Source organism: Eptatretus burgeri, chromosome 8, assembly GCF_056783735.1.
Source record: "Eptatretus burgeri isolate ZD-2024b chromosome 8, Ebu_testis_v1, whole genome shotgun sequence".
Classification (NCBI taxonomy): domain Eukaryota; kingdom Metazoa; phylum Chordata; class Myxini; order Myxiniformes; family Myxinidae; genus Eptatretus; species Eptatretus burgeri.
The window spans coordinates 20,392,059-20,414,247 of record NC_140968.1 but is presented as its reverse complement, the minus strand read 5'-3'; the positions used below and the strand labels follow the sequence as shown (position 1 = coordinate 20,414,247).

General features: G+C 37.4%; 1 protein-coding gene across 4 annotated transcripts in view; it reads right to left on the bottom strand.

The window, feature by feature from the left end:
• The window catches only part of LOC147021260 (CREB-regulated transcription coactivator 1-like), a 200,623-nt gene that overhangs the window by 109,984 nt on the left and 68,450 nt on the right, over positions 1 to 22,189 (bottom strand). For 3 of the 4 annotated variants that reach the window (XM_085891085.1, XM_085891082.1, XM_085891083.1), the window contains exon 4: positions 15,605 to 15,736. In XM_085891085.1, coding sequence (XP_085747211.1) covers positions 15,605 to 15,736 — 132 coding nt within the window. Of the gene's footprint in view, positions 1 to 15,604; positions 15,737 to 18,576; positions 18,694 to 22,189 lie in introns of those variants that run through there. The other variant, XM_085891084.1, reaches the window with a different exon arrangement.

Sequence of the window (22,189 nt, the reverse complement as noted above, 5' to 3'; positions counted from 1 at the left end):
AATCCTGCTGGGTGTCCATATCCAAACACCCTCCTCACCAGAAAACCTGGTGGGGGAGACGGTTTAGTCGCCGACAACCCGACCATGGAACAGGTTAGTACAGGTTCACATGTTACCTGTAGCAGGTCACAGATCGAACCTGACCTGACTATATTCAACAACCCTAAAGATGTAAATCCTGATGAAATAAAAGGATGTTAATACATCAGGTGAAATGACATTTCATTCAATTGTAGTTAAGGATCATTTTAAAATTACCTTTAATATAAAAAATGTCATCGTTGAATCTGTTAATGAAAAAAAGTATACAGAGAAAGATGGTAATGTTTTTTTTCTACGAATTAAATACGAGTCATTATTCAACTGAAGATTTTGAAGATTATGAGAGAGATGATAGTATCTCTGTTGGAACAGAAGACAGTTATGATACTAAGAGTTTGTGTTCAAACGATAGTTATGAAAGTAGATTTATAGATGATTGTGAAAGCACCAATGAAAGTACCGAAGATGATACCAAAGATGAATTTTAGTTTAAGCAAAGTTTTACTTTATAAATATGAATAGTATACTAGATCTTGAGCCCCTTGAATTCCCTGATTCTCCATATGACAAATTTGAGAATTGTCCTACATGTGATAGAGTGGGATTAAACACAGAGTCAAAAGCCTATCAACAATGTGTATTCTGTGATTATCTTCTAATTAATGATAATAAAAAATATAAAAAGGAATATAATTCTTTTAGATTTACACCAAAAATGAATTACTTTACAAGATTGATGAGAGAAATGAAGGTAAAGTATGAGGGTGATAACACACCTTCCCTTACAATGGAAGAAACTGAACGTATTAGAGAAATGTTCAAAGGATTGCTGTTATATATTATTCACGATTGGCATTTAAAGGGAAATATCAACACAAGATATTGTATAAATAAAATAATGGATTATCTTGAAATTAAACCCGAACTTAGGATAAAATATAGAGTTTCTAAAAAAGCCAATAATAAATTAAATAACCTGTTTTCCAAATATATAAATGAATGATTTTTTTACCCATTTGGGAAAATAAGATAAAATTTAACAACCATAAAAATCTTCCAAATTCATCAAGATATCTCATAGTTGGTTCAAGCGGGTGTGGAAAAACCTGCTTACTTTTAAAGATGTTCCTTACTCCCAACTTTTTGGATTATGATAATTTAATAATTTTCACAAAGTCAAGTTTTCAACCTGAGTATCAATGACTCTCACAAGGTTTTAATGCTGGTCTTCAAAAAGAAGATATAATCCATTTATTTAAACTTCAAAACAAACTAAATGATTACAACATTGAAGATATAATGCAACTATTTTGTGATACACAGAGATATAAAAAGAAATCAAAACCGATAACTTGTATTCTTAGTGATAATGCGGATGATATACCTTCTCCCCAAGATTTGGATAAATCAAAAAAGAACCTCGTTATCTTTGATGATTGTGTTAATGAGAGAAAGCAAACGGTAATGGATAGCGACGACACAAGAGGGAGACATTCTTCTTGTAATTGTATTTATCTTAGTCAATTATACTTTCAACTCCCTCGTCGCTCAATAAGAAACAATGCTAATACTTTTATTTTATCCTAGTTAAATTCAATAGATATATACAATTTTTGGAGAGACAATTGTTCTACATTATGTATTAAAAAGGAATTTGGGGATTATATGAAGCACACGACTGAAAAATATTAATATATTGTTGTGAAACAAGATGAGATATTATGGGATATATTTTTTATTTTATAAACAATTACATATATAAATGACCGATTATTATAAATCTTGTGGGTAAATCTGCTTCTGGAAAAAAACTTTCATAAATCAAGGTTCTTGTATTGTACAAATGAGAATACTGTAAATTTGCTTAAAAAGCACCATGTAGTTTGTATTGCATCAACAACAACTAGAGCAATAAGACCTAGATAAGTAGAAGGTTAAGATTATTACTATATTTCAGCAGAGGAACATATGCAATTGAGGAATGAAGGCCAAATATTTGAGGAGGTTTCTCTTGGTACAACAAAATATTCACATTGTAAGAGTGAGTTAAAGAAACTAAAATCTGGTGGTCTTGGGATATTAGAAACTAATCCAGAAGGAATGAGACAAATTATTAAACATCTGAGTGGTAATGGGGTTAAGATTTTATCATTCGGTTTTGATATTGATGAAGAAACTCAACGCAAATGTATGAAAAGCAGATACAAGTATTAGTGAAGAAGAAATTACAACTCGTATTAATGTAAATAAAGAATTTGAGAAAATATTTAAAGAAAAGGATTAATTTGAACACATCTACTTTAATGATGAAGAAAAGGAAAATTTCCCTGTGATCTTTACAATACATGAAATGATATTTTCCAATAAATAAATGGATGCGAAAGAAAGAGCAAGAAGATGTAAGGAACATCAAGAGTTGGTTTCAAAAGTTGTAAAACAACAGGAAGACATAAAGAAGAAATGCAGACAGAAACGAATGGGTGAAAAAGCATTTGAAAGAAAACAAGATAAATTTTTTAAAACACTTTTAAAAACTTCCCAAGAAAAAATTATAGATGCTTCCACAGTTCCCACAATTGTATATAATCCTAAAAAACTTCATATGTTAAAAGATTTCAGTCAAATGACTGAAATCGGATATTGGAGCATATTGGAGAATTAGAATATGATGATGAAGGATTATTTCAACAACTGGAAGAGATTAATCAACCCCCTGATTATATTGTGAAGGCTCTTAAAAACAATGAATATTCAGCGGATTCAAAAACCAAAGCAGGACTCATTCCAACAGAACAACCAGAAATATTTCATCTTGTTCAAGAAAAGGGATTGATATTTAATGATGAATTAAGGTTCTTGAGTTCTGCTCAACCCCCTGTTAAACTAACTCCGAGGTTAATGTTTCTTCCAACAAAATATGGAAAACAAGGTTCAACTGTGAGAGATTAATCAAAGTATTGTGATAAACCATTGGATATGAAAAATAAGGATGATATGGTATATATTGATCTGCTGGACTCTCTTAATTATAGGGTTAGTTTATATGGTAGAAGTAGGAAGAATGAGAAGGAGAAACACATGATCCAGGCTTTAAGTAGCCTTGGTTCAGGTGTTAGTTTTCTTCTAAATGACCCATCACAATAGACTGTTATTGCTGTTAGGCAGTAAGAAGGCGAGAAATAACAATTGTTTTAATGAAGCATCAGCCATTTTAGACCAGTTGATGAACATGAAAATAATTAATAAATGTCAATGCAAAGACATTTTATCCCATATTAAATAAGATGAGAAGCACAATCCTTAGTTTTAATTTCACAACAAGCGACCACACATCTTCATTCCCATACCCACTACAACTTGACACAACAAAATAATATGAGGCATCTTTATTATCCATGGAAACGTATAACACCTTATTTAATATCACTGAGAAAAATGACAAGTTTAGTGATAATCCGGGAAGTGGATACAAAATGATAACAGTTTCACCCGGAGCATGTGAGATTTCTCAAATATCTTCTGAAATTACTCGTCTTATGAAAGAACAGGGTGATGAACTAAAAAATATTGTTATAGATATTCAAAGGCATACTTCAAAATCAACGATTAAACTTAAAAATAACTACAAGGTTGATTTCACAATTGATAATTCATTTCGAGAGTTATTGGGGTTCTCCTCAAAAAAGATTGAAACTAATGGGACATTTCCAGTGATAATGTCATTCAAATATCCTCAGGCAAAAATTCGGTATTCATTCACTGTGATTTGATTGATGGCGCTTATAATGATGGAGTAAGAACAAACAATATTTTCATTCAGTGCATACTCAGCCCCAATTGGTTATAAATTCAATATGGAACCCAAAAATCTGGTTTATCTACCTGTGTCAGGAAAAACCATACACAGAGTAAATTTTAGGATAACCAACCAAGATAATCGCATGATTTCTTTTAACGGAGAAATTATATCCATCAGCATTCACCTACTTGAAGTTTTCCAATAAATAAATACGATGGTTATTGTGAGGAAACACGAGTTGGGAAAATATAAAATAATTACAGGGGATGGGATGTTCAATTCCCCATTCTACAAGGGTGAAGGTATGTATCTTGGTATAGGATACTATAAACATGAGAGACAAAGGGGTGTCAGACATCAATTTAGAAAAAAAGGAGATGGGATAATTCATACTCTAATGGGTGTAGGTTCAACTATTCTTTAACATAAAGACCTAATTGGTTCAACTGCTTCTGCTGTCGGAAATGTAGCAGGTGCTATAAAGAATATAAAAGATGCCCAAAAGGAAACTTATAAATTACAAGCAATAAAAGAAATTAAGAAAGGTAAAACTCAGTTGTCCCCCCAATAACGACAGAAAATCATTCAAATATTTGGGTCAGGGTTTCAAAAGTTTTAACATATTTTTTCCAAAATAAATACAAGTATGGAAGCAATTGATAGTATCTATGATTTGGATTACACCAATGTCACCTCAAACTCGACTAAAAAAGGAGACTACTTCAAGGTAAATGCAATAACTGGAACAGACTGGAATGCAAATAGAACAAAAAGTTTTAAAATAAATAATCAACAAACTTATTTGAATCTCGCCGAAAGTTTCTTGTTGTGTAAATTTACATTCACTAAGGCTGCGACTAACACAAACGCTACACTCGTAAATTTCTTCTGGAAAATGTTTGAGTGTTCATTTGTACATTGGAACACAAGAAGTTGAAGTGGTTGATTATGTCCCTACTACATCTGAAATGATGAAACTTACACTATATTCATTTAGTGATAGAATGGGAAAGGGGGATGTCGAAGGTTTTATTCCTGATATGTCAACGGGAACAAACACAGACCCTGGATATAGTCAAAGGAAAGGAATGTATAATGATGATACAAAAGCAGGTAATAGTTTTACTGTGGCAGTTCCTCTTAAAGGTATATTTGGATTTTGTGATCAAGATAAAGTTCTGTATGGTCTAAAAATTAGATTTAAACTGCAAAGGAATGATAATGAAAATAGATTGCTTTGTGGTGTGGCTAATGCTTTTGCTGCTCAGAATAAATTTGTTATTGATTAAATTAGTTGGTATATTCGTGAATATACTCCTAATCTTAAAACAGAAGAGATGTTGAATAGAAGACTTAACTCAAAGAAGCCACTCAATGTATCATGCCTTAAAAGATGTCAACACGTTAAACTGAACCAAACCACTTACACGTGGAATTTGGGTGTTCTGGAAGGAAAGCCATGATTATCTGTGGCTCATTTTTTTTAAACCAGATGGTGATGCTGCAACTGAGAAGAATAATGCATTGAGGGATAATGCTAATATGAAACAACTTCACGTTTCTCTCGATGGAACATTTTATCCACGAGATAGATTGGAAATTAATTGGGAAAAAAATGATTATGCTGAAGTATACAAGTCTTACCAAAAGGTGTGTGAAAGCAATGGAAATAAAGAACCCATTTTGGATATGACAGCATTTAAAAGTGTGAATACAATCTATGCGATTGACCTGAGTGCTCAAAAGGAAACTATAGAGTCTAATCGAGTGGATACTTCCCTATACATTGAAAGAGGAGAGTGAAGATGTTGACACATATTGTTTGCTTTTGGTAGAAACAGAATTACAGATTCATACAGATAATGGTGTTATGATTAGTTTCACATAATTTTTTTGATAAATAAATGAGTAGTAAAGTGCCAACTGGGGTATGTGTTAATCAAATCAATCATCATAAACTTTCATCTTGTATTCAAAATCAAAAGCCTTGTATGATTAACATTAATACAATTCAGAGGAAAGGAGCAGTAAGAATTGAAGTTTTGCTCACAAGTGAACAGGTGAAAATCTTGAATGATACTGGCTCACATAAAATTAAAATGTCAAAACCAATTTTGAAGAAATATTCAAAAAGAGAGATGAGTGGAGGATTTCTCCCATTTCTAATTCCTTTATTTGCTGGTTTAAGTGCGGCTGGAGCATTGACGGGTGGTATTTCAGCAGCGGTGAAAACTGCCAACGAAAGGAAGGCTCAACTCCAAGCTCAAAAAAGAATTGGAAAGACATGACAAAGAGTTGGAGAAACAAATTAGTGGAAGTGGTGTAATTGTAGATTTTGCTGAAAAACTTGAAAGTCTGCTTGATAAAGCAAAATTGTAAGTTGGAGATATGCTTTCTTCTATCGCACATGCAGGTGTAAAATTAACTAAAAGGGGTTAAGGATTATATCTTTCTAATAAATAAATGAGCATTCATGAGTGGTTGAAATAATTTGGAAAGAATACAACATCAAATTTAGAACATCAAATATTGTAAGAAATTAAAAATTCATCATGTGGTTATTTGTATGAGAGATGAATTAACAAACGTGTCTGAACATACAAAGAATATTATTATGAACTTAGAAGATAATAATGGGAATGGTTCTCATTGGGTTTGTATTTTTAATCGTCAAGACAGATATTATTTTGATAGTTTTGGTCTTCCACCACCTGTTGAAGTCATGAAATTCTTACAGAATGGTGTTTATCAAACATTTCAAGTCCAAGAATTAAATTCCAAGTGTTGTGGTCAATTATGTTTATATGTGTTATTTCAACTCAACAAAAAAATTTTTTTATGACATTATTTTTAATCTAATATAAATGACTTATGTTGGTAAAGATGGTTCTATCTTTGGTGTATCCCAAGAACTGAATATTGATTTATCAAATCATTACATAAAGGCACAAGCTGAACGAGAGACATATGGTATAGCAAAAAATATTAACATGAAAAATGCTTATAAATTAATAAATTCTCCAAGCCCGACAGACGCGAATAACTTGGTGAGATGAAGTGATTTATCATAATATATATCCTTAAATAAAACGGCTGTGTATTCCAAAGATACAGAAGTATTGATTTTATCTCCAGGTCATACAGAATTCACAGTTCCAATTAAAATAAAATTTGATAAAGAAGGGCGTATCGTTTTTATGAGGAGAGAACAATGGGGATATGATACGAATGATTTATGGTATAATTGGTCATTTAAAATCAACCTAGAATACCTGGAACAATTAAGTCAGTCTCGTAAAGAAGAATATTATCCACTTGGTGCCAAGAATGAGTTTTGTAGAAGCACGATTCACAAACAACAAATAAAAGAATTTAATAAGGGCAAAATCAATAATGGTTTTGTCATAGTTTATATCGTTAAAACACAAAGAACATGTTTTTATATAATAAGCAAGGAAATACAAAATGATTTAACTATGGGAAGATGGGGAGGTATTTCCTGTCATTATATTAATCTGTCATATATTTCTGATTCATAAATGACAGTAATAAGGCTTCAAGGAAATTATCATTTCTGTGTCCAAGCATACCTTCAAGAAAAGGGTATTCGGTATTTTAATAAATATGTTCTACAACATAAGAATGCGGTATTTTCAATAAAAGATTGGCTTTATACTGATGTTAATAAACCAACAACTTTGGATTTAAATAAAATGTTAAATAATGAAAAAAATTTAAAGTTAACAAGATGCAAGGCTCTTTTAGAAATTCAGAAGAAATTTTATTGGTTTCCTGTTGTAAATTTTCTTTATTTTGGAAGCAGGAATAACAAGAAATCCTGATGAATATATGTTTGATATTCTATGGCGTGAAAGTGATTCAACGATAGTAAGGGATGAGGAAGGAGTTGAAGAAACTGAGACAAGAGAGGAGGAGAAGGAGAAGAGAGAGGAGGAGAGGGAGAAGAGAGAGAAGGAGGAGAGGGAGAAGAGAGAGAGAAAGAGGCAAGGGAGAAGAGACAGAAGGAGGAGAGGGGGAAGAGAGAGAAAGAGGCAAGGGTGAAGAGAGAGAGAGAGAAAGAGGAGAGGGAGAAGAGAGAGAGAGAGAGAGAGAGAGAGAGAGAGAGAGAGAGAGAGAGAGAGAGAGAAGCAAAGGAGAAGAGAGAAGGAGGAGAGGGAGAAGAGAGAGAGGAGGAGAAGGAGAGGGAGGAAAGAGAGAGAATAAATAAATATAAAAATGTGGAAACCAGTGAGATTTTAAAAAGATCGAAGTTATTACAGAAAATAAATCAATCTCAACGCAGCAAGGAGGAAAACAAAGATGTGCAAGTCCATTCAAAATATTTGCGTCGACTATTAACATCGGTTTGAGGGAGAAGATATAAACGAGAAAGTGGAGATAAAGAAGAGAAAGAAGGAAAAGATTATATTATTGATGATGTTGGTGTGATTTACTTTTTATTTTATAATTAAATTATAATTTTTATAATTAAAGTTTTATATTTTCTTCTTAAATAAATGGAGGAGAAAGTGAAGACATTTCTGAGGATTCTTTATGTTTTAAAAATTAAGATTCAAATGTGCATGTTTGAAACTAAAAAGGTTTTCGCACTCTGTGGGATTTTTCTCACAAATGAATGAGTTATTGTCTCAAATATAAAAAGAAAACTAATACTAAAAAATCTCATATTTTAAAAGTAAAAATAACAGGGTTATACAAAAAGGCATATTTCCGGTGTGTGGCTCTAAAAAGAGTAAATTTATCTCCAAACACAAACGTGGGGGAGATATACAAAACTTTTTATCAGGAATTAAATTTACAACTTCTGGAATACCAGGGGAATTATATCTACCAGGGTATTCTTTCTGTGGTCCAGGAACAAACTTGAATAAAAGATTAGATGAGGCTGACAATCCTAAACCGTGGAGCAAACCCATCAATAGGGTTGATGAAGTGTGCATGAGGCACGATATTGATTATGGAAATAACACAACATTGGAAGAAAAACATGAAGCCGATAGAGAAATGTTGTATAATTCGTCTCTGATACAAAATCCAACTTTGAGAGAAAAAGTTGATAGGTTCATCGTGAAGAAGATGATTAGTGCTAAATTGAAACATGGGCATGGAAATTCAAAAAGCTTATCGGCTCTAATGATGTCATTAAGATTGAAGAGCAATTAGCTGATGAATTACATAAACCAATAATCACAAAGTTTCATAGAAGGAAGGTTTATTCCAAGGAAGTTGATTATATCTGGTCTGCTGATTTGATTGAACCCAATAATGATAAGGGGTACAAGTATGCATTAACCGTTACTGATTTGAGAAGTAGATATGCGTGGGTTGTCCCTTTAAAAAACAAAACAGGTAATACACTCATGTTAGCCTTTCAACAGATATTTAATAAAAGCAAGAGAAAACCTAAAAAAATTGTGGACTGATGAGGGTACAGAGTTCTACAACAAAACATTTTTGAATTCTCTTTAAAATAACAACATTATATTCTACAGCATCTTTAATGAAGGAAAAGCGGTTGTTATTGAGCCATTCAATCGTACTTTAAAAGAGAGACTTTATGAAAAATTCACTCAACTCGGTTCTCAACAATGGTTATCTTTAATTCAGGATATTGTGGATAAGTATAATGATACAATTCATACCTCAACAAATACTAAACCATCAGAAACATTTATAAAATTAGAATATGAAAAAGAGATTAATGTCAGAAAGCCTATGTTCAAAGCTGGTGATATAGTAAGAATATACAGGTGGAAATCTTATTTTGAAAAAGGTTATACTAAGGGATGGACAAATGAACTTTATTAAATCGTTGATGTTATAGATATAGTTCCTTGAACTTATAAGGTATATGATTGAGAAGGAGAAGAGATTTTAGGTTCATTTTATTCACAGGAATTACAAAACACAAAGATAAATTGCAAAAAACCCTTGGAGTTACAAATTATGTGATTTAAAGGGGGAAGAGATTTCAGGTTCATTTTATTCACAGGAATTTCAAAAGACAAAGATAAATAAAAAATAAAAATTTGTTTTGACTTTTTTAAACTCTGCCCCTTCTTGACTACGCCCACACAGGCCCCACCCACACAATCCCCACCCACGCAAACACCACCCACACAAACCCCACTGACAAAAGCCACATCCATACAAGCCCCACCCACACAAGCTCCACCCACATATGCCACATCCACATCCATCATATCCACATAATTAGTGATTAGTTAATTAGTTCCCCACAAACATGTTTATTTTATTTTAAAAATTTGCTCCACCCACACAAGCCCCCCCCATCCCACCAGCTCCCCCCCCCCACCCAAACCCCACCCACACAAGCTCCACCCACACAAACCCCACCCCACACAAGCCCCACCCCCTTGTGCACCCCCACCTTTGACCCACCAACCCCTCATCCCACCCCCACCCTTCCCCACACACACGGAGAGGGGAGGGGGTGGGATGAAGGGGGTGGTGGGTCGTTGGGGGAGCGCACCTACCCCCCTCCTTTACACTTCCTTTATTCTTTTTTTTATAATTAAGAATGAAATAATTGAAAGCAAAGCAAATATAATTAATTAATCGAGATTGAAAATAAAGGATTTTTCTTTGGGGAAATATTCAGTTGCGAGTATGGACTATCTTTCCCAGCAGTCTGCTTCAGATGTCTTGTGATTTTGAAACTCGATCAACATATTCAGTTCAAAACAAAGAGTGAAGAACAATTAGGGTATATAAAGATGATTATATTATGATATTAATAAAATAATAAATATAACATTTACCTCCAGAAGATAGAGTGTCATGTCAGATTCCTCCAGAAGATTAAGTTGTGTGTTTTGTTCATCCAGACAGGTGTTTAAACTGAAAAAAATATATATATAATAAGTCAAAGAGAGACAGACACACACACACACACACACGTACACTCACATATGAGGCCCCGCGAGGAAGTGATGTAAGCGACATTTTTTAATGATATGATGATGATAGGCTCGGATGATAGGGTAAGGGTTAAAATAGTGCTATATGGCATTAACTCCAAAATGGCTGATGTGTCCCTAACATCACTCCTCCTCATGGCACCACACACACACACACACACACACACACACACACACACACACACACACACACACACACACACACACACACACACACACACACACACACACACACACACACACACACAGCAATAATTTTCTCACCTTGGACTCGGGTCATTCAAGATCAAAAGACATGAGGAATTTCTTGCCATCCAAGAAAAATATCATTCATTTCTTTTCGAAACGAATAAATGTCTTCAAGGAAGTCATTCATTTTTATCCACTCGTCATGTAATTCAAATAATTCATTTTCAACATCAGCTATCAATGATGTTCTTATTGGAGACAACCTGTTAGACAAAAAACAAAACAATTATTAGTCATATCATGATTTAATTAATAATCAATTGCTCCACCATCATTCTAAGAGGAAGCCAGACATTACAATACACACACACACACACACAAACTTACCAATGTTGTGATGGGTTATCTTCTTCGTCAGATGAAAGATAGTTCATGTCTCAGTCATTTACCATTGGGTCAAGATGAGAAAAATGAAAAACTGCTAAACAGAAGATAAATGCCTGGCTTATAAACCATGTTGGAGGAAGTCAGTTGGATCTTTGCCTGGAGTTGTCTCATTGTTCTCTTTCCTGTTTTTCAACAGCTCAGTAATTCTGGAAATTTTCCCCAAGCTTCCTGTTTTCAGCTGCACTCAGCTTACAGAATGTGTGTAATGTATTCATGTTTGAGTTTAATTTTAAAGAGCATTAAGAGAAGTTTATCATTTCATTTCTGCTCAACAAAGACATTTAAACCAAGAACCAAGTTCCACAGTAATCTTTGCGAATATACTCAATGGAAATGAATGTTGTTCATCTTTCGGCTGCTCCCGTTAGGGGTCGCCACAGCGGATCATCCGTTATGATCCGCATACTGATTTGGCACAGGTTTTACGCCGGATGCCCTTCCTGACGCAACCCTGGTCGCCTCTTACGACACAGGGATCAGGATTTGGGTTTCGCCATGATTCCAGGCTGCTCTCCACCCTGCCCAGTGCAGAGCCCCCGTCCTCAAGCGATCCTCCAACCCAAGCCTCCGAGTAGCCGGATTACAGGTGCACGCCACTACGCCCGGCCCACTCAATGGAAATGAATGTAATAGGAAAATTAAGTTATTCCCTGAAGTAGAACATGGACAAATATTAGTTGGTTCGCTCTCTGAGTGGAATGAAAATATGAAAGGGAAGAAGTGCTTTAATCAGTAAGTCTCAATTTAAACATTTGCTTGTATGGGAGGGAAGGGGATAGGTGGGGAGAAAAATCAGTCTCCTATTTTGGGCTTTTGGGGCTTCAGTCAGAAAGTTTTTCCCTTTTCCCCCATTCATTTGAATGGCTGCCTCAGAACCCCGTTTATCCTCTCTCGTGGAAGAACTCTCGTGGAAGAACTAAAGTCTGGCAGCAGCGGAGGGTAACATAGTATTGCCGGTTATAGTTATTTTTTCTCTTGATTATTCATCCTTGGCATTCCAGTTGTGATTTATTTATTTATTTTTATATAGATACAATGTCAAGGCTCATATAAGAGCTAACACACAGAACGTATAACAAGGGGAGCAGGAGACAAGACGGGTGGGAGAGGGAAGCACAAAACAGTGGGGAACAGTGATATTAGATCTGTGGAAGGGAGAGGGAATGGGGTGATTTGGGTAAGGTGGGTACAGAAAGTGATGGGTTTGGGACACAAGATTTAGAAGCAAACACGGAGATAGGCATTCAGCCTTTTCATGTGTAGTGTCAGCTTTGCGGTCATTTGAGGTAAGGGAAGGGATGGAGGGGGAACATACACCAGAAACAGACTTAACTGGAAGGGCACTCAGTGGAGCGCTTACCTCCATATCTGGAGAACATATCTGGCCCAATACATTTTTGAGATATCGTGCTATATAACGTTTTAGAGCCCAATCTCTCAATGGTGAAGAATCGCTTTAAAATTCTAGTAGTCAGTAATTGTCAAGTCAACTGCACATCATTCACAGAAACAGAAATCATGGTCACTCAACGTTGGCATAAGCAAGGCGAGTGCACCAAAGCTATGTTCACTGCCACCCACAAGTGAAGCATTCAAGTATAATGGGGTTAGAGCCCACCTACAAGTTGCTATTTGGCTTCATTCATTGGAACGTAATCCTCCAAGTCTATAACCCATTTCTTATGGTTGGTCACAGGCGGAAGGTACAAACACACTTTGTCCAACCACAGTTCCTACAGACACCTCCCAGCAGAGCTACAGAAGCTCATTAGGTGCTCATGGTAGAGTGACATTCCATGTAAGTCACAGAGATGTAGTTCCATAGCTCCAACATGGCTTGTACAATGTTCTGTTCATAGCAAGTAGGACATAAGTGTAAGAATGAGAGAAATGTGGAAATGCTGAATTCAGATAATGATGATAACTGAATCCTCATCATCATCATCATTCTTTTTACAAAATAAATTTTGTGAAGTTGTATGTTATGTTGAAAAAAATTCAGTAAACAGATTGTCCACACTAATATCATTTCTTATCTCTTGTAAATATATACATATATCACTGTTTGTCAGGAAATATACATGGCAATTTTGCCCCTTTCAGGAACTATTGGATATTTTTACCTCTGCCACCGAAGGAGGAAGGAGGTTATGTTTTCACCCCTGTCTGTTTGTTTGTGTGCATGATATCTCAAATTTGTGGACGGATTCGGATGAAATTTGGTGGACAGGTTGGGTGTGTGACAAGGATGAACTGATTAGATTTTGGTGAAGATCCAGATCCGGACCCGGCTACTTGAATTTTTGAAAGTGATTCTTCACCATTGAGAGAAAGGGTCAAAAACGATATATATGACAATATCTCAAAAATGTATTGGGCGAGATAAGTTCTCGTGGATCAGGAATTGCGTGTCTGCCTCGGGCGGAGGTATGCGCACTACCGAGTGCCCTTCTAGTATATTTATGAAATGCAATTCATGATGGTTGACGACACACAAAACTGTAGTATAATCTGACCTGATACTGGGAACATGGGGAAATGTTAGTTATCACCTTCTCGTCATGGGTATTTTGTGGCAATATGGTTCTTATTTCATTTTGGGTGCATTTAATCATTAAACTATTGATGGAATCTGATTTATCATACTTTAGAACAAAGAAGATGATCAAAAAAAGAATGTAGATGGGAGGGATTACCAGACGGTCTTTTCAGAACAAGACAGTGAGAGTGTCAGATTTGTCAGGATCGAAAGACATATTCCAATTGTTTGATCAGCTTGTGATTTTGTCAAGGTGTGAAGAGAAAGAAGAGGCCGCAGCCTGCCTGCCTGAAGGATGAAGGATGAAGGATGTCACGGCAGAGGGTGAAGTCATCAGGAAATAGATAAAGAGGATTTTCCAAAGAGCCAGAGATAATTAATGAAGATCAGGACGAGGAATGTGCCCAAAACACTGCCTTGGGGCACTCCAGCCTTTACAGGGAGAGGAGATTAAAAGATTCCGTTGAATGCCACACAGTGGCCACGAGAGTAGAGGAAGTTAGTAAGCAATGTGTGGAGTTGGCCTGGGATGCCATAGACAGAGAGTTTGGAGAGCAAGGTGTGATGCGAGACTGGTATCAAACACACAAGATATGTCCAGAGAGATGGCCCTGATCTCATGTCTGACGTTGAGGGCTTCCATCTATTGTTGGGTGAGTAGAAGCAGCATATCCTAGGTAGAGTGACCTGGTCTGTATCCGAATTGGTGAACTGAAATAATGTTGTCGGAGAAAAGGAAGGATTTCATGTCAGCTGCGATGATGAATTCCATGATTTACATTGATTTGAAAAACGAACAAAATATAATGTAGACTCATGATACTGGCTTCGAAGAAATGAAACACCAAGTTTGATACAACAAATTATTTTGAATTATAAATGTGATTTCATGTAATTGATCAACTCACTTCCTGTTCTTATTCATAGAAGCACAAATATATCAGTCTGCACTTTCATCAGTGAACCATAAAAAATACAACAGAACAGAAGGATCAAACTTCTTCGGCAATATTTTTGAATCTTGTGAATTCAAAAGTAATCCTTAAAACTCCGAAAATCAAATGAAGAAGATCAAGTCAATAGTCCAAGAAAACATGACAGAATGCATTAAATAATGGGTTAAATTAAATAAATTAACGCAATCTTATTAAAGACAGAGCAAAAAGCATCGGATTTATCAAATATCATATAATGGCAAAATTTGTCAGTGTAGGAGTAAATCATGTATTCCTTTACCATCAGAGGGTCACCATGGAAGACTAAAGGGTAAACTGAACCAACAAATCACAACAGTTATGGACTAGTAAAGAACCAGAAATATATTTTGTAAAGCTCAGCGGAGATATCTCAAGCACCCAACAAACAAGATTTTATAGAATGATTAAAAACAATTTACCAATGCAATGAAAACGAAGAAGATAAAAATCTGAAAAATAATAAAATATAAATAAAAATAAAATAAAAATAAATATAATAAAAATAACAATCATGAAAACAATGGCATCCAATTATGAATGGTTGTTCTCCTACATTTGGTCTTTATGACCACTTTAAAAGTGTTTGCCCAAGCGTGACTGAAAGAGCTATTGATATCACGTAATAGAGGTGATGGTAATGAAAGGATATCTGTCGGGTATGCTTGTCCAAGGTTCCCTGCCGGCGGTGTGGGAAGAGCAGGCGGCTGCGGCTGGATGCTCTCTCCACCAAGCCATGATGCCGCGTGCTGCGCCCACCATCCAGATTTGAATAGAACGCAGCCTGTGAAACAAGGGGGAGTATGATGTCACAAGTATAAATTAATTTTTCTCTGAATCAGATGCAAGAGCCAAAAGAGGGCCAACACCAAAAACGGCGTGCAGAGGAAGACTCGGATAAGTATAGTATGAACAACAAAGGGACCACATCTTGTCAGTACTCCCAAAAAATAACTTCACACCAGTCATCATAGTTTCAGAACAAAACACAGAACACACGTCAAGTCCAAGTTATGGCAACATGATAAATGTCATCAAGTGATAATTGGAATCAACCCTCTAGGGAGAATATAATGTAGACTATAAAATTCTCAAAGTGAGAATTTTAACGGCATAAATGAAATGTAAAGAGGGTAGCTGTGGATAGGTTATTCTTTAATCATCCCAGAAATAATATTACATCGTAGAAAGTCAACCCGATTATTATTGATAAAATGGCGAAAACATATTACATACCAAAAGTCCATAAAACATTGTCAAACAAGTCTTGCACTAAAGGGGCCTAATCAATGATGGCAACAACAACTTACACCTCACATCATGAAGTATATGCACAAATTGGAATGAAAGTGTTGGACATTATGCTTAGACACTCTCTGGATGTCCTCTGGCTTTGCAATGAAATGCAACAGTGTTCGTCTATGAAAGTTTAACATTGCCCAGACCAATTATCCACCTCAAGAACAAACTGTTACAATGGTGAATTTAGAGCCTGCCGATCCACGAGTTATAACTTATAACAGTGTCAAATGCCACCGTGATCCTTTGCACTCATGAAAAACAGCGTCAAATGTAATTCATCTGATGACACAATTTCCTTCCATTAGTCGAGTCAAGACTCGAGAGCGGGCTGACAGGCTGGCCCAGAGGTATACACACTCGCCTCTAGGCTCTCTAGCCTGGGCTTGAATTTTTTTTCCGATCCAGCTATAAACCGCCATCTTGGTGTTTTACAAGCAGGGTGATTCATCAATGTGTGTGCGTCGTCCCTCAGATGGATGTTAAACTTGGCGTCATGCCTGTCGGCATTAGTTGGTGGACGTAAAATATCCCACAATGTCCTTTGCGAAGAGTAGGCGAGCTATTGCCGGCACCATGAACAAATTACAAATTCCTGCTCCAATGACTTAGTTGAGCATCAGGTCTGGCCAGCCAGTTGATGAAAGAATTGGGCAAAAAACCCCTCCCCACCCTGCCAACCCTACAAGAACGTGGGATGTTCGTTTTCCTGTGGACATGTTCTGATCCTGTTCAACACAAAACTTTTTCGGGATTTGAAAAACACGCCTGAAGGTTTTGCTGATACATCTAAATCAGTGGAACTCCTTTCGCACCCAAAACTTCAGTTGCCATTTCTGGCAAACCAAAGAGACAACTCAATAAATGCTTCAGCAGCTCATTCACTTGCTTGAAAAGACATCTCAACATAAGACATGAATTAATACATTGTACAAGCCGACAACACCAACAACAGCAAACAAAAAGCACACAAAGAGGGAAAGGAATCAAAGTGAGAATTTTAACAGAGTCAGGAGCTCAAGCCAATAGTTATAAAAAACAAAAGATGTAAAAAAAAATTTAAAGAGGGGAAAAAAACCCCCACAATGTCCATCCTTTTTCAGGTGAAATCTCTTTTACGAGTTGCCTGCTCTTCCCACACCGCTGTCATCGAGTTTTCCATTAAATAGTAGAAGCTGAGCAACACAACTATTGTATAATGAGAGCTTTATTAGAGTTTGCTATGTTTGGTTGAAAGGCTTCTTCTGGGTGTGGGTTTATTGCTGAATTTAAAGGGCGAAGATTATAATGCATTTATGGCTTTACATAAGGTAAGCTGGCAATGGATGGGGGAAGAAAGAGGCAGTTGTGGAGGAGGGGTGCAGCAGCATGTGGTAGGGCAAATGCAAAAGGTTTCTGTCAAATTTAAATGTGGTTATGGGCTGTTGCATCCGGCAGAAGTTCGGTGTCCCGCATGAGTGCTTCCATGGATACAAATTGCTGAGATGACACTCGTATATCAGAGGTGAGAACTGTTTGCATATCGAGGCCATGTCCATGTACATGACTGTCATGAAGATGGCTAGATACACATAACTGTCTGGTCTGATCCTAAGGAATAATGTTATATGCAATCGTGTTCTACGTACAAAACCAGGGTGTGTACAGCCATTTCAGGTTACTCTGCATGATGGCAGAATATTTACACACTCCTGACTCCAGTTGGGAATGAAAGCTACTGTAATTGATTGTTGCGCACCTGACATTGCAATTTGATGACCAAGAATAAAAAAAATTTGCCATAATCATGACTCCAAAACGAGCTGTGGTTAACTTGAGATCTCGAGACATTGGTAGTAGAGCAATAGCTTGTCTTAGTGGGGAATGTTCCGCAAGTACGACATCACGAGCCGAACATGAGCAGAAATTTCCAAACAGGAAGTTAAAAAGCCAACCAACAAGCCTACTACAGTTGATGATTTCTTTCAAAAAAAAAAATATATATATATATTTCATGACTTTTGCAATTTATTGCTGAATATCATCATTTGAGACAATGTTCTCCCAATTTTCCTTTAAAATAAATCTTTGCCGATTGGCCTTCGAGCAGTCCAATCGAGAATCAAGCCCGCAATCATCTGCTGCAGTCAGAGATATGCAATTTATTATGCAACCTATTCTGAGCTGTCCCAAGCCCTGCACTTTTTACCTTTAAAGCTCACAGCCCACACAAGGTTGGCAAAGCAAAGACAACAGGCTCTGTGCAAGGATTTCCATTCAAAGCTGCCATCGCATATATTCTAGATTATTGTTTGCAGTCACAGGATCACAATATCAGTAGCTTACCATAAAACATTGGAACTAGCAGCTGGAGCAGTCTCAAAAGAATGCAGCGGAAAAAGTAGAAAAATGCTCGTCAATTCAGCCTAACAAAAGCAGCTCCCGTGAGGGCCGAGCGCCCTGTGAACACAAATTTGTCGCAAGCAAGGCTATATAATGTATATTTAGAAACCAGTAGGATGCTATAAAAAGTCAAGCTTTCTCAGTGTTGACAGCTAAAAGCAACTTATAAGGTGATCAAACGACAAGCAGCACCAACCGTTGGTCAAGAGTAGTCAATCACAGCATTTGTGTGATAAAAGTACCAGTTCTGGATTATTATAGTGTGCATAATCTAACCTTTCACACATTTTCAAATGTCACCCACCTCTTCCCAGATTCATCACCTAATATAAGGACCAAAAAGCTTTTATTTCTCTCTGCAACATCGAGGCTCATGGAAAAGCAAAGTGACGGAGGAGCAGAGCAAACCTTAGAAACAGTAAGCAAGGGAATGAATGGACAGGAAAAGAAAAAGAAAAAGAAAAAGAAAAAGAAAAAGAAAAAGAAAAAGAAAAAGAAAAAGAAAAAGAAAAAGAAAAAGAAAAAGAAAAAGAAAAAGAAAAGAGAAAGAGAAAGAGAAAGAGAAAGAGAAAGAGAAAGAGAAAGAGAAAGAGAAAGAGAAAGAGAGAGAGAGAGAGAGAGAGAGAGAGAGAGAGAGAGAGAGAGAGAGAGAGAGAGAGAGAGAGAGAGAGAGAGAGAGAGAGAGAGAGAGAGAGAGAGAGAGAGAGAGAGAGAGAGAGAGAGAGAGAGAGAACACTGCAACCTGTAAGTAAGGGGGTTGGATGAGAAAGGGTTAATTGGAGGAGAAAATATTGTGAGTAAGGAAAAGAAGATGACAAGGGAAAGCAATGCACCAACTGCATGAAGCCCTGGAGGGAAGGGTGGGATGGCACAGTCTCTGGAAGGCAGTTCCACATGTGGGATAAGCGAAAAACGTGTGCAGTCACCTGAATTTTGGAGGTTTAAGCAAAAGGAGATGACTGGTAGAGTGCACGCATCCGGGAGTTGTTTGGGAGGATCAGTGTCGAGAGAAAGCAGAGGCAACTAAACTGGAAGATAAGTAGTGAAAAAAAACAAAAGACACCAATGACCTGCCTGTGATGTAGAGCAGCAGACCTCATATGTGTCTACTTCATCGTGGGAGATTCCAGTAATGTTCAGAGCTTTCGATTATTTTATTCTGTGTTTACAGGAGCGAGGCTCATGGAAGAGTAAAGCAGAACTGACAGTGGGACAAACATCAAGGGAATGACCAAACAAGAAAAGAGAAAAGGGAGGAGGGAGTAAACACTGAAAGGAGCAAGTAAGATGATCGAGTAAGGAGAGGTTAATGGGGATAACAAAGATCATTGGTCAGAACTGGGGAAGATAAGAGATGGTGATACACTGCTTGCCCTGGAGGCAAGAGTGAGACAGAAAAGAATCTGGAAGGTGGTTCCATAAACTCACACAAATCTCACACTCTCACTATGTCTCTTCGAAAGGACAGTTTACAAAACCCCCCCATCCACTTTCTCAACAATCCTCTGGAAGAAGTCTTTTCTTTCAAGCTTCTAGGTCTCACTATCTGCCATGACCTTTCCTGGGAAAGTCACATTTCCAACCTCGCCTCAAAAGCCAGTCGCCGACTGGGAATCCTCCATCGTGCTAAGTCCTTCCTCGGCCCTCTTGAGCTCCTGACCACTTACAAAGCTTTTGTCCGTAGCGTGATGGAGTACTGCTCTCCCCTCTGGGCTGGTGCTCCTGCCTCCCACCTTTCTCGGCTTCACGCTGTCGAAACCAGGGCATTTAAGATCATCGGCATCTCCCGCAATGAAGCTGAGTCTTTGGGCCTCTCACTCAATCACCGCAGGTTGGTCGGTGGTCTTTCTGTCTTCTACCGACTCCTCTCCAGCCTTGCCCCGCCTGCTCTCTCTGCGATTTGTCCCCACCACATTTCCACAGGGCGCTCAAGGTCCGCCAACAACCCCCTTCTGGTAAAACTACCAAAATCACGAATCACTGCTCATCTTCACTCTTTCATTCCTCTTTTTTCCCGCCTTTGGAATAAACTTCCTCACTCTATTCTTTCCCATTCTTCCCTCCAGGCTTTCAAAACAGCTGTTCACAGCTTCCCCCATCCAAATCCTCGATCTTTTCTACCCCCGATAATCCACCCAAGCCCACTTCCTTCAATTCTCCTGCTTTCCTTCCTGAAAGTCCCTGAAATGTCCATCTTCTCTTCGCCATGTACCCCGTCCCATCCCCATCCCTCTCCCTTCCACAGTTCACCTAATGTGTCTGTTCCCCACTGTTTTGTCCCTTCCACTCCCGCCCCTCTTGTCTCATGCCTCCTTGCTGTGAGTTGTGTGTTAGCTCTCATACGAGCCTCGACCAAGGTATACAAAAAAAAAAAAAAAAAACCGGAAGAAGTGAGGGGAAAAAAAGACTTGAGGTGTGCAGTCAGCCTGGATTTTGGAAGTTTAACTATGAAAAGGTTACTGGAAGAACGCGTGCATCCTGAAGTAGATAGCGAGGGTCATAGGACTGAGAGAGCAGAGGGAGCAATGTTGGAGAATAGATGGTAGAAAACAGAAAGCCTGAGCTTTGGCTTCATCATTGGAGATTCCAATAATCTTTAGAGCTTTTGATTCCACAGAAACCAGAAGAGACAGATGTAATGCTGAGGCGCGAGTCCAAAGCAGAGAGCAGTACTCCAATGAGCTTCAGACAAAGGCTTTGCAGACTGTAAGTAGCTCTGAGTGCCCAAGGAAAGACTTGGATCAATGTCGGATGCCCAGTCTGTGGCTGTCTTTGGAGGCTAGCTTTGCTATTTGGTTGGTGCAGGAAAGGATGATGAGGCTTAGAAGTTCAAGAAATTGATCCTCTGGCAGTGACCAACCATGGAAAGAGATAGGAATGTATATTTGACAATGCTTCCGGAGTGACAAGGTGAGACTGAGATTTTCCAGGATTGAAGAAGGCGTTCCATTTATCAGACCAACATCTAATAATTTGCCGATCAGCAGAGAGTGACACAATTGCTGTCTGTTTGTCAGTGAGATGGGGTACTGTACAGCATAGTGTGGAGTTCTCCGCAAAAAGAAAGAGTGTGTTCCAAAGCATCAGTGAGATCATTTATATAGATGAGGAGCAATACTGATCCAAACCAACTGAATTTGGGAATTACAGCCTTCACTGGGAGAGGGGAGGAGAGGGCTATATTGACAGCAACATTTGACTGCATATATTTAGGAAGTCACAAATCCAAGAATGAAGGCAATTTAAAAAAAAATTAACGGTTGGAGTTATCTACCGTAAAGTTTCAAAATGTGCTGATCTTTTGGCCTTTCCCCTTTGTTGCAGTAAAATAGGCGAAAAGCCTGAAACATCAGCGCTTTGTGATATTTTACGACGGGTAACTCTAACCATTTTATTCTCATGTTTTTGTACTCTTGTGTCGCCAAAGCAGACCACTATTTCTTTGCTGGCATTACTCCTAAAATAATGAAGGCAGCCTTCTATGCCAAAGTCAGATAACTTGGCAAGCAAGGTAGGATGCCAGACTGTGTTGATTGCAAGAGATATGTACATGTAG